General features: G+C 41.2%; 1 protein-coding gene across 2 annotated transcripts in view; it reads right to left on the bottom strand.

Moving 5' to 3' along the window:
• Positions 1 to 1861: 1861 nt before the first annotated feature.
• GREM2 (gremlin 2, DAN family BMP antagonist) overlaps positions 1862 to 12777 on the bottom strand; it is an 80739-nt gene continuing 69823 nt past the window's right edge. For both annotated transcript variants that reach the window (XM_023523203.1, XM_011380008.2), the window contains exon 2: positions 1862 to 2382. In XM_023523203.1, the coding sequence (XP_023378971.1) occupies positions 1875 to 2381 (507 nt within the window). In that variant the 5' untranslated portion in view covers position 2382 and the 3' untranslated portion in view covers positions 1862 to 1874. The remainder of the gene's footprint in view (positions 2383 to 12777) is intronic.

The following is a 12777-nucleotide window of genomic DNA, read 5'->3' as shown; positions in this document are numbered from 1 at the left end:
AAGCCAAGACCCCCTTTGGAACTGTACGTTCTGCTCAGGTCACATGGTGTTAACAGAAGTGACCGAAATGAAGCCTGCAGCACAGAGGCAGGACGTGGATTTGCCTACACAGCACATCCCACCCTATCCTTGCTCTCTAGGTGGGTGTCTCTAGATCCTCCACCACTGTCTCGTGTCAGGTGTCAGGAAGCTTCAGTTCCAAGAGTAGCCCCTCAGGGGGTTCTCACACCCTGAAATCGGGCCTTCCTGAGTCCGCTTGGCAGAGCTCTTGAGACTGAGTGCTTGGGAATGACCCGTGAGGAGTTTTCTGAGTACGCTTATACCACCAATCAGATTGGGATCTCATTCGCATCTATTAGATTCCACAAACATTCCTCACAGAGAAGCTTTCGGTGGGGCAATTTAACAAAAGGATTCAAAGTATAATTTTGCAGGAAAATAAATTATGTCGACTTCCTTATATCAAGAGACCGCAACATGAAAACCTCAAGTTTTTTATAAAAATGAAAGCTGACTTAATGTTTGTCCATCTTTTTTTTTTTAGTCCATTCTTTGAAAAGGAAGCTCATTTCTTTCTGTAGGTCATTTCAACTAGATTTTTATTCAATATATTTCAACTTTTATTTTCTCCTACACCACAAAGTGACTCGACTCCTTATATTTTTAAATATTTCTCTCTTAACAGGAAATAGTTTTTGCTTAGTGTCATGGCAGCGAAATAGTATGCCTTCTCGCTCCACGTGCGCATGTTAAATATTAAAGAGGCTTTTGAGTTTCAGGTTAACAACTTCTTGGTGAATCCCCCTCCCTAGGCCCATCCATCCCAACCTGTTCCTACAATGAGCTGCAATGCCTTACTATCTTCAACGAAATACTATTCGATGTAAAATCGCAACTCCGCCCGTCTCCCTTCCCAGGCTAAGAATAAAGGTACAAAACAGTGAGCTGCCGCCAGGCTTTCATTCTAAGTAACACACCTTTGGGGCCATCATCCCCTGCTCTGGTCCTTATTCAGAACGCTGCTGCAAAGCCAGAGTCAAAACAAGTGAAACAATACATGGATAGGTCTATAATACTTTTTAACAGCTCTTTACAACATAGGTCAATTACAAAACCAGCGTTAATATGGAGACCTTTGTGTGTAATAATATTCTAATTGCAGCGATAACAGCATGCACACCAGAGTTCATCTTTAGTACATAAACGGGTGGAGGAAGTGAGGGCGAAGGGGTGGTGGTGGCTGAGGGTGATAACGTGGCTCGCTGTGAGCAAGTAAGTCCCCAGGGAAGCCCACTTCGTGACCCAAGTGGCCTAAGTTCTCTTCTTGGGATCAGATTAGGAGAACCCGACAGCTTCATCACAGACCGTGTCCGCATCCGCAGCACAGCAGCGAGAGGTCAGCCCCGGCTCCCCTGCAGGGAAAGCTCCCGCCAGAGGTACACGCCCAGCAGCAGAGGGGTGCGGGGTGCTCGGAAGACTGACGCGTCCTTCACTTCGCGGAGGCGGGGGGCTAGCTGGAGTGCAGGACGAGGCCAGGAGATGCCTTTCCACATGGTGGAAACATCAGTGCGGGCTTCACAGTGCGTCACCTGAGATTCCTCTCCGACGGCTGGGTGGTGTGTGGTGCTTTTCCAGCATCTTCCTTCGGGCCTGAAACAGCCTGATTTGGGAGGCACAGGTGAAGCCCGGGGTCCGTCAAGAACACATCAGCAAAGTTCCACTTGCGGTCCGCGCGTGTGACGGGGACACCATCAGCTCCAAGAAACGTGCTCGCTGCCGGGGGCTGAGGGGGCGCAGCAGGCAGCGTGCGGGTGACCGGAGGCCAGGGACAGGGGCAGCGCGCGCGGAGCGGGGTCGCGTCCTGCCCGGGGCGCTCACTGCTTGTCTGAGTCGCTCAGGTTCACGGACATGCACCGGCACTGCTTCACCTTCTGGATTTTTTTGAGTCGGAAGGGAGGGTCCAGCCCGGGGCATTCGAGCTCCACAAGGACCGAGGTGACGCGCTGGGGCTTGCAGAAGGCGCAGGACTGGAAGGACTCCTCCTCCTTCTTCACGTGCCGCGGGATGTAGAAGGAGTTGCACTGGCCGTAGCAGAAGCGGTTGAGCACCGTGCGGCTGCGGCAGCCCTCCTCTCCCACCGTCTGCCGCAGCGGCTGCGTCTTGCACCAGTCACTCTTGAGGTACTTGCGCTCGGTGACCACCAGGGCCTCCTGGCTGGAGGCCAGCACCTCTTTGATTTGGTGCTGCCATCTCTCCGAGGTGTTACTGCTGCCGTCCTTGTAAGGCGACGGGATGGCGCCCGCGGGCCGGTTCTTCCGCGCATCCCCCACCTTCACCAGCACCGCCACCAGCAGCAAGGACAGGGAAAGCTTCCAGAACATCCTGCAATGAGAAAAGAATTAGAGGGGTTGGTTGGGACGGGTGATCGCGTGTGACATCGTTTCCCTTTTAACGTTTTATAGTTTTCTTAAGAGGAGCTGCGGTCAGGTGGGGCGAGGCTGGATGCTGGATGCCCAGGGGCAGCTGGAGATTAGAAATGGTTAAACAGCAAACTTACAGACAGCAATGACGCTGTCCTGAATACTGCTCGAAGGCAAGGAGGTGGACAGAACAGAAAACATCCATACGTTGAATAACTAGAATAGAATAGCAAAGCAAAGGCTGTCAAAATTGGCTCAGGCCAGTTTGCCCGAATATCAGGGATAGTTAACATCCAACATTTCCTGTGTTTCGGTGCATGCCAATTGCTGTCCTAAGTGCTTTACATGTATAGCTCATTTGATCCTCAAAGCAGCTTTCAGATGACATTATTTATTATCCCCACTTCATGGTGAAGGAAACTGAGACCCACAGACGTTGAGGAATTTGCCTGAGGCTGCACAGTTACTAAGTAAAGGCCCAGGATTTAGAGTCAGGCATCTGCCTCCAGAGCCATCAAAATTAAGCATTAGATGTGGATATGATCAGGAAAATTAATAAAAAGCAAAGGAAAGGTGAACATGGTTCACAAGTCTCTTAAAAATGAGTGTAGAAGTTAGAAATGGACATAGATTAGGAAAATTAATATTTGCACTTTGTGCCTCTGTTAATTGTTAACAAATAATAAATAACATTTAACATCTGCACAAAGATATTCAAATAACTCAAATGAGTCATGAACTAGATTCTTGCATGGGAAACCACTACCCAGGTATGAATTAAGATGTGTCCATGGCTATATGAAAACTGCCTTAGGCCGACGTGATGGTGACCCACATGGATGAATGACTTGGTCCATGACTCGGTCCAGCAAATACTTGATGGTCGGACTAGAGAGAAACTATTCTTACTCTAAACCACGTCTTGTAGAAAGCAAACCAAAGTCTGACTGACATGGACTTCTTTCGAGTTTAAGTCATAGTTTTCATTGTTTTACTTTCATTAATAGCATTGAGGAACAGCAGTACTCCTCAATAGGTGCTGGATGTTCGCTGTTGTGTTCTATGAGACAGGTGTTACTTCCTTTTACAAGTGGAACTCTCATTTCCACTCTTGTCACCATCGCCATCACCATCATACTCACATTTACACACCCCGTCTCTGTGGAAGTACATGAAACGCTCATTCCTTTAGCATGTGCAACCCAAAATGGCAGGTATATGCATAAGCATATATAATGACTAAGTTTTAATATTAAATATATTAAACTTCTTAAATTATTACAGATTTAAACATATTCATGCTAATGATAATAGTTAATATTTATTGGTGCTTGAAACATCAGACACTCTTACTTTCATGTATAAACAATTATCAGTGTTCTACGAAATAGGTATTATTTCCCCCATTTTATGAATGAGAAAATTTATGCATTGAGAGGGTGCATAAATTTCCAAGATCACACCGCTGGTATATTTGAGTATGCATCTTGGCTCCAGGAGAATATAGTTGCCTCTTTGTTAAAAAATAAAAATATTTGCGTTGAAATATCTAAGCTAGACAGATAGCATGATAGGAGGTCAAAAGGTACAAACTTTCCGTTATAAGATAAATAAATTCTGGAGATGTAATGTGCAGCATAAAAACATCTAAGCTAAGCTATTTCCCCGTGTCACTGTTATTAGTCTATGTTTAAGCCACAAGAGTCTTTTGCATGTCACCAGCAGGTGATTCCTTTAGTCATCAAGTATTTGTTGAGTATTTAATCTATAGCAAGCACTATGATAAGCCTTGTGAATTCCAGTAACTCCCCAGAGACAGAGTTCTTCCAGTGTCACGTGAACCCTTCCTTGCAAGATCTGCCCTCCTCACCCTGTTCCCGCAGGGCCTTCTCAGCGACTCTCACCTCCTTGCCAGCTTTCTGTTTCTAGAGTGCACTCAGCATTCTTCTGCTCTAGAGCCTTACATTGCCTTTCCCCCAGAATAGTATGGCCTCCAGTGCATGGCCTTCTCCCACGCAGTCTTCAAGTCTTTGCTCAATTATCACCTACTAGTTAGGCCTTAGTGGGCAATTTCCCACAGCCCTGGCATTCACGGTCTCCTTCCCTGCTTTGTTTTACTCCATGACACGTCACACGTTATAAGACAGTATTTAATGATATTTTTTCTTCTTTTTGTATTGTCTGACTCCCCCACTGGCATGTAAGGTCCAAGAGAGAAGACTACCTGTTTTGTTCATTGCTGTAGCACCTGCGTTCAGAACAGTGTCTGGTTCATGAGAGGAACTCAGATATGTGTTGAATGAAATAGGATTACCATTTGTTTCCGTGCCTTCAACGAGCTTGTAATTGAGAAGATAAAGGCATGCAAATGACAATGTGACAGTTACACAGAAACAATGGCACAGGCTCTCCGGGTAGCGATCCTGGAACCAATAATGTCTGAATCACCTGGGATGTTTTAGAATGTACATTCCTGAGTTCTACCCCAAAACGTCTGAATCGGCAGAGCTGGGGCAGAGTTTGAGATCTGTATCTTAAAGAAGTGCTCCAGGCGATTTCACGGCGCCCCAGAGGGTAGTGAAGGAGCGAGAAAAGAGCATCAGCTCTTCCCAGAGAGGGAGCAGGAGATGCTTAGAAAGCATCCCCCTTTTTAAACTATTTTTGGGGTGACATGGATTACTAAAATGATACAAACTAAAAAGCTTCTGCGTAGAAGGCATCTCTTAAGATCCTCCAGATGATGACACTGCCCAAAGTGCAGGAGCCAGGTCAACGTAAGTGACATGGACAAGGAAAGTAAAACAATTAAGATCAGAAGGAGGGAAAAAAAAAAGAGATGGTTTTCTTTTTTCTTGTGTAGAAACATTTTGTCCAATACAATTATTGCAATTTTAAGACCAAGTTTTTAAAGAGTTGTTCTCATGCCTCCTTATTTCCACACATGCAGTGTCGTATAAAAATGGCCACACTTCCAGCAGGCTCATGGCAAGCATCGAGTATGAGACTTGCTCAGCTTACACAACTTATTTTATATTTGCAGAATGATTTGTGATCTCAGTAGTCTCTTAAAAATAAAATATGTTGGTTCCATTTTAATAATTTCTGAAATTATTAATGTTCTGAGCAAACACAACCAAAAATTTGCAAGTCCCAGCCAGGAAAGATTTTCAGACTCAGCCTGGTCCTCAACTCCTCTTTCTAGTATCCGCTTCATGTGCATCTTCGATAGGCTCAAAAATGTGTGCTTTCACTCACAGGTCCTAGTTGTCATCAGGGAGAACAGAGCTAAAACATGTTCAGATTGATTTGGGGCAAAAGCTCTTAAGAGTTGACAGTATTAGATATGGTGATTAACAGCATGCATTTCAAACATTTTCAAAACATCTGGCAATCACGCTTAGAAGTTATGCCTCATAAGAACCTAAGAAGAAAAGCAAACTTCCCATTTTCAGGACCTGGAGAGGAGGCTGATTAAAGCTAGGCGACTGCCAGGCTCCTCTCTCTTTCCTTCCCACATCTTATTTCTTTTCTCTTTCACACACAGCAACGGTAAGATTGCCAATATTCTGGAGTCTCAATATCAAAACATGTAAGAAAGCAAGAGGTATTTTGCAGTGGTGACCGTTAGGCTGAATTCTCTTTGCTTCAAGGATACTAAAGCAATTGAGCCAGCTCTTGCTCACAGCACATAGTCAATTGACCCTTCGTTGGGTGGGGCTCATCTGGGGAGAGAATGTGCATGCCGCTTTCTTTGGTTCTCCAACCACCCATGCAGACACATGTCGGTGGCCCCACCAGGACCTGCTATGTCCTGAACCACTTTGCTACTCAGAGAAATGACTGGCATACAATTAACCTCTCAGGAATTCTGCCACACCTGCCAGTAAGGACAGCACAAAGATTCTTCTTCTTGCCCTCATATCTGGTGTTTGGCTTGTATCAGAAAAAAAAAAAAGAACCTTGTAAATAAATCCTGTTGGTTTTATGAATGATCTTTGTGGCCTAACAATGTTGTGAACTTATGAGGGTTGCCAGGACTGTAGTTGCTGATGGGCTAAGCAGACTGGGTTGTTCAAAGAGAGAGCTTGTGTTGGCGCCTTCTTCTTAATTGAATGTCCTGGCCTTTGTAGATACCAGAACGAGGGCAGAGCTAGTCCAAAAAAGTCTAGTATTTAGGTAACTATAGAATAACTGGCACTTTCTATCAGCCTTTCTGAGAAGTGTCAAGGGATTCTACAATAGGAGCTAATTTCTAGGAAAGGAGACAGCAGTGCTGAACCATCCTGGCCAAAAGATCTATGTACATGAGCAAAGGTCTAGGGTGCAGCTAAGCTGATGAACTCACTTCAAGTGACCTTGCTGAGTTTTAGAGGTCAGATCAAGCGGTGCTGGGCTGTTCATGAGTGGTGAATGGGATGGGGCTCAAACATTTTCTGTGACCTAAGAATTCTAGGGCATCCTTGGAAGATTGAAGGGATGTACCCCAGGGCTGAACCTAGGATAGACTTGTTCCCACAGCCCAAGTAAAAACAGAATCAAATTAAATTAAAAAAAAAAAACCTCCAATCCTCTGTCTCCCTCCAACAATGTTAGAATTCAGAGATTATTTTTATGAGTTTTACTACTAGAACCTCAACAACTAGAGATATTTCATTCGTGACTTGGATTCTTGGGCTGGGAGGGTAGAGTTTAGCTCCCCAGCTAGATACGAATGTTCCTTTGCCCCTGGATCATTCTTTTAGTGAAAGATAGGTTGTCTGCCGAAGCCACTTACCTTGAGCAACTGTAATCTGTGGCAAGCTATGTCCTACACGCTAAAACCAACCTGAAGTTGTTTTTGTTCTTGAAGACTACTGAACACAGCCATGCCTACTCACCTACCTCTTGTCTGTGGCTGCTTCTGTGCTGCAAGGACTAGTGAGTAGTGGAGACAGACCATACTGCCCATCAAGTCAAAAATATTTACTATCTGGCCTTTCACAGAAAAATTTTGCCAAATTCTGCTCCAAACTTTTCCTATCCAATCCAGTCATTGTCTTCCCTTTAGCTTTGGGCTCTTTTGCTAGAAAAGTAGCTTTGAATTTTAAAATTTCTAACTGTGAAACATTTCAAACATAGAGCAAGAGAGAACATATAACAGACCCTTTGTACCTACCACCAAGATTAAAACAATATTAATATTTCTCGTCTTTATTTTAAAAGAAATAAAACAACATAGATACAGCTAAAATTCCACCCTCCCATCCTTCTCCTACCCTCGCTGGGATAAACAACATCCTACAGTTGGTAAATGTCATTTCTTTGATGCTTTTCCACTTTTACTGCTTATGTATTGTTTATTAGCATGTGTTTGTGCGTGTGTATTTGACCTTTAGATAGATAGCACAGCATTCTTCTTTTGAAAATGTTTAATTCAAAAATAAGTACTTGAGATTTTATACATATAGATATTTTTAGGAGTCTATTCATCGTCACTAATGAATATTAAAACACAGTTTATGCATTCGTCATACCGAGAGACAGTTGATTCTGCATTTTCACTATTGCGAGTGGTGTTGCACTAAACATTTTTGTGTTTATTTATGACCATCTGTTAGTGCTTCTAGAGGAGACACCAAGAAGTGGGATGCTGGGTCCCAGCATAAGTACAACTTGAGCTTAACTAAGTTTTGCCAAGTTACTTTCCAAGAGCTTCTACCAGTGTTCTCTCCCCTGGGTAACATGTGAGTCCCTGCTGTTGCACATACTTGCTAACTCTTTGTGTTACCAAATGTATTACCTTTTGCCTATCTGGAAATTTTGATATGATATATTATTATCATTACTTTACTTTCATCTCTCTGATTATACCAAGCTCATATGCAGTTGTTGTATGCTGAAAAAGAATGACTGCAGCTTATTCTAAGTTAAAGAAAGAAACTAAAATGTTGGAAAGGAAGGATAATAAGTACTAACTATAAATCTTCTGAACTGTCATGAGAAGAATAGGAAGTAGCTTGCAATTTTAAAGCAGTATAATCAAGGCATCCCATGTGACTCAGTATGAAATGTAAAGGGATTCATTTACTTTTCCAAGGGACATTGACTATCATTTTGTTTCAAGAGAAGTTTATTTTCATCTGAAAAAATTATATTAAAAAAAATGTTTTCAACCAAAAAAGTGATTCTATCCTTACTTACTTCGACTTCTGGTTAGCAAGAGTATCATTTAGGACTTTGTTGTAATCAGAGTTCTTGATCTTTGAAAAAGATTGTTAGGATAAACTCAGTCTGGGAAATGTAACACTGAGGCAGGATGGCAGCAAAGCATTAAGTCGAATTAAAAAAATGGATGGGAAAGCTCTGTCAAATCTGTAAGATTATATATACGTGGTAGCTTTTCTCCAGAGCAGGACCACTTGGGAAATGGGGGTGAGAACACACATGGTTTCTGAGACCAGAGCTGCCCATCTCTCAGCCCAGTATGACTCACTTCCTGGGTTCCCCTCTGTAAAATGGTGTTAATGCAACTTGACGCCCCCTGTTTCATGTTGCTGTTGTAAAGAATGTAGCTCTGAAATCAAGTCATAGGCTAAAGTCTCTCAGTAAAAAGGACCAAGAGTTTTATTTGAAAGGAAGAAATTATGAGCGATCCATTAAGGATTTTATAGCCAATGATGTTGTCTGCAGCCATTTGGCTAAACCTTTTGTTTTGTTTGGTTTTGTTTTCAAATTAAGATTTTAGGATGTTGCTCAAAGGCCCCATCATGCTGCAGTGGCTCTGCAATCCCTTTCATCATCCTCTCCTGGGGCAGCCTTGTGAGTTCAGGGAGAGCTTTGAGAACGGCAGCCTCCCACCTCCCTGAGAGCAGGGTATAGATTTTCTGTATATGTGTACATGAAAATTAAAGAGGCTTGTCTAGAATGCCTTGAGCAAAAAACAAAACAAAACAAAAACAAACAAACAAAACAAACAAACGAAAAATCCTGCCTATATACTCCATCAACTCTTCCTGTTCATTCTCTACTTCAAGCTACTTGTACGATAGTGCGTAGGATAGGTGGCAGAACACACAGTAAAGCTTGACAAAACTGTGTGCCCCCTTTTTACTTCCTCTGGAATTCATGACCAAAGAATTTTTTTCCTTTTTCTCTCTTCACTCTTTCTGTCTCTTTTCCTATTTTTTTCTTTTTCTGTCTTTCTCTAAAAGATTGGTGTTCCCCAAAGATATTTTTCATAACCTTGTTTTCTCATTCCTTACATTCTTACTAAGAATTTTATTTGTGCCTGACTTCAGCCACTAGCTATCTGCTCATGACTCCCAGGACCCTAAACCTAACTGGCTACTAAGCATTCCCTAAATGTCCCGCAGGCATCCCATATTCTATATGTTCCAAATTTCATCCTGTTTTCTCACTTACCTCCTCTTCTGACAGTTCATATCCCAATGAACAGCACAACATTTATCCTTTCACCAAAACCAGAGAGCTGAGAGGCATGCAGACCCTGTTAATATCTAAGAGCCGATGTCCCCATTACTTCTTGCTAAAAGAAACATAATTTCATTCAGGTATTGGAGTCCAAATCTTTACAGGCCCTTCTACATACTACAGAGTAGACAGTTGATTGGTCCAGGACAATGAGCTATTCCACTCTCCTTGGGAGCAATTGATTTAGGTATGGACAAGGATATACTGTAACTACTAAGATGTGAGGGACAGCCTCGGGAGAAGGAGAGGTGTCAGGAGTCGTTATTGTTCTGATTTTGGTTGTGGTTATGCAAGGGTTTTATGACTGAAGATATGGCAGCCACCATCAGGGCGCAAGTATGAGATGAAAGTCAAATCTTTGCAGGATAGAAAAATGAAAAGCAATCAAATGCTTGATTATTAATTAACCATATACTAAAGAAATATGTTCACATAAACAGATTATCATAGAAATATGTTTTTAATAGCAATAAATGTCTCGATTTCTTAAAATTTTTCTAACTGTGAAAAATCATACAGTGATCAAAAATTTATTTTTGTTGATACGTCATCTGACAATTTAATTAGATCCTCGATTTAAAGCAAATTATTGGAAATAACCTAACTTGTACAAAGATTTATTTATTAGTCTTTTGCTTTTTGTGAGAACACCAATATTTAGAATTCTCCTTTTAGTTGGTGCCCTGGAGCCTTTGTTACACCTTGGGCAATACCCACAGTAAAAGTAGATAGGATGGGAGCAATATGAGAGAATACTGAGTCAGGAAAGGAGAATCTGCTTGTCCCATTGTAGATACCTTCCCGGGAAGGTCTCTTAGAAGAGAAGGAACAAATGGAGGCTGAGGACTTGAATACCGATTCCTCCAAAACTACCCTTAATCACACAACCTTTGGAAAGTCTTCCATAACTCCCAGGACCTATGTCAGTTTGAAGATCATTTACCAAGAAGAGTTGCTGGAGTAGTTAAGATGAAAGATGACAAAGAACATATTTCCTTACTATATATTGTATACATAATATAGTCATAGACACACACATGCATGTATACACACAAACGCACTCACACGCACATACACACGCACTCTCACACACACATACTCACACAGAAGAAAATCTCTGCTGAATCTTGTCTCTTCCTGGTAACAAGTAGTATCCATTTATAAACAACAAACAAAAATCTCCATGTATAGGTCATCTTTTTAACAGAGGTAAATAATTGACATTTACATTTTGTATTTAATAACTGCTTACTAATTTGTAACATTTTTATAGTATTTTGACCAAATACATTTAATGAGTAATCGGTCCAGAGGAAAAATTTAAATACTTAAAGTTTTATGGCAACAGAGTTAAAATGAAAACATATGCATATTCTTTGTCACAGAAATGAAAGAGTGAAAAATAAGGGAGAGCTGGGAAAGTTTTATGGGCAGGACTAGAGTAAATATGAATTCAAGAGAAAATGTAAATTTTTCTTTAAAGAATTATTTCTATGTGTATTTTTAAAACTGTATTATAGTGGGCATAAAATATCCATAGTATTTAGCTACTATGATATTTAGATTCCCCTGGAGACATTAAAAAAGAGTATTGAAACTATTTTATTTTAAAACATCAATTTGCAAAATTATTTATATTTTTGTCATATCCACAGCATATTTTAGATGTCAATTAAAAAGTCTGTGAGAGGTTATATAGATTGAGAACTAAAAATGTTTAGAGAATAGCACATTAAATATTGAAGTATACTATTCTATCATATTATTATTTCTAAGCATGAGAATTGTGTTAATGATATTGGGCAAAAAGAATAATCCATCCTTGAATTATTTTATACACAAAAATTTTATGGCTGCAAGTTAACATTATGAAGAAAGACCTCAGGCTTTGTTTCTCTCCTATTTGTACACTTGTGTCTCTCAAATTCTGCAACCTTTCTTTCCTGACAGTTTTTCAAAACACTCTGTTGGCTAATGGGTCCATAGAGATCTGGAAAGTCCCATATTAAGTAATTTAATTGAAATAAGAAGTCCGGTTCGTTTGGTGTTAAGTCCTATGTACTCTGGCTTATTCAAGCCAGATACTATTGACAACCAATGCTGAATTCAGACAAATTGGAGGGCAAATTCAGGGCTCTTGACCAAAGAAAACAAATATAACTAGAGACAACCAAGAGACTTAAAACATACCAATGAACATGGAGTCATGGAAAAAGTTTTTTAAAAAGTGTTGAAAACCTATTTAAAATGAATAGTAATACCAAAAACAGTCTCTATGTATGAGCCTATAATACACAGCACTTTTACTAATGATGTAAGCATTAATTGATTTAATCATTCATTCTATATATTCCATGAACTTTACTAGAGCTTGGGATACAAAGATGAATAAGACATTGACTTCATGCCAGGAATGAGATAAGTAAACAAAAAGTGACATTAACCCTAGGTGTAGGAGACTAGTTAATTGGTTATTTGAGTAATTCATGAACGAAAGGATGTGGGCCTAAACTAATGTGGAGTAATAAGGACATAAACATTTTAGATATTTGGACTTTAACATGTTGAAGTGATTGAATGGACATTAGGATGAAGAAGACGAGGATGAGGCTGGAGCTGGCTGGCATTCACCACAGCAGAGAATAAATGAGGAAGAACTGTTTGGCAGCAGGCGAGACCCTCGGGCACAAGTAAAGAAAGATGCGTGGTAGATGATGGGCCTCAGAGGGTGACTCTGAAGTGATTTCTCTTATCTGGGGACAGTAAGATCACTCTGAGGTAGAGTTAAGAGGAGAAGTTAAGGGACCGAGGGTGGAACTCTGGGGACACAAGCTTTTCAAGGAGGCAAGAAACAGAAATCTACACAAGTGGCCAGAGACAGGCAGAA

This window comes from Pteropus vampyrus, unplaced genomic scaffold (genome assembly GCF_000151845.1).
Source record: "Pteropus vampyrus isolate Shadow unplaced genomic scaffold, Pvam_2.0 Scaffold383, whole genome shotgun sequence".
In the NCBI taxonomy this organism is placed as follows: Eukaryota; Metazoa; Chordata; class Mammalia; order Chiroptera; family Pteropodidae; genus Pteropus; species Pteropus vampyrus.
This window is presented reverse-complemented; position numbering and strand designations above follow the sequence as displayed.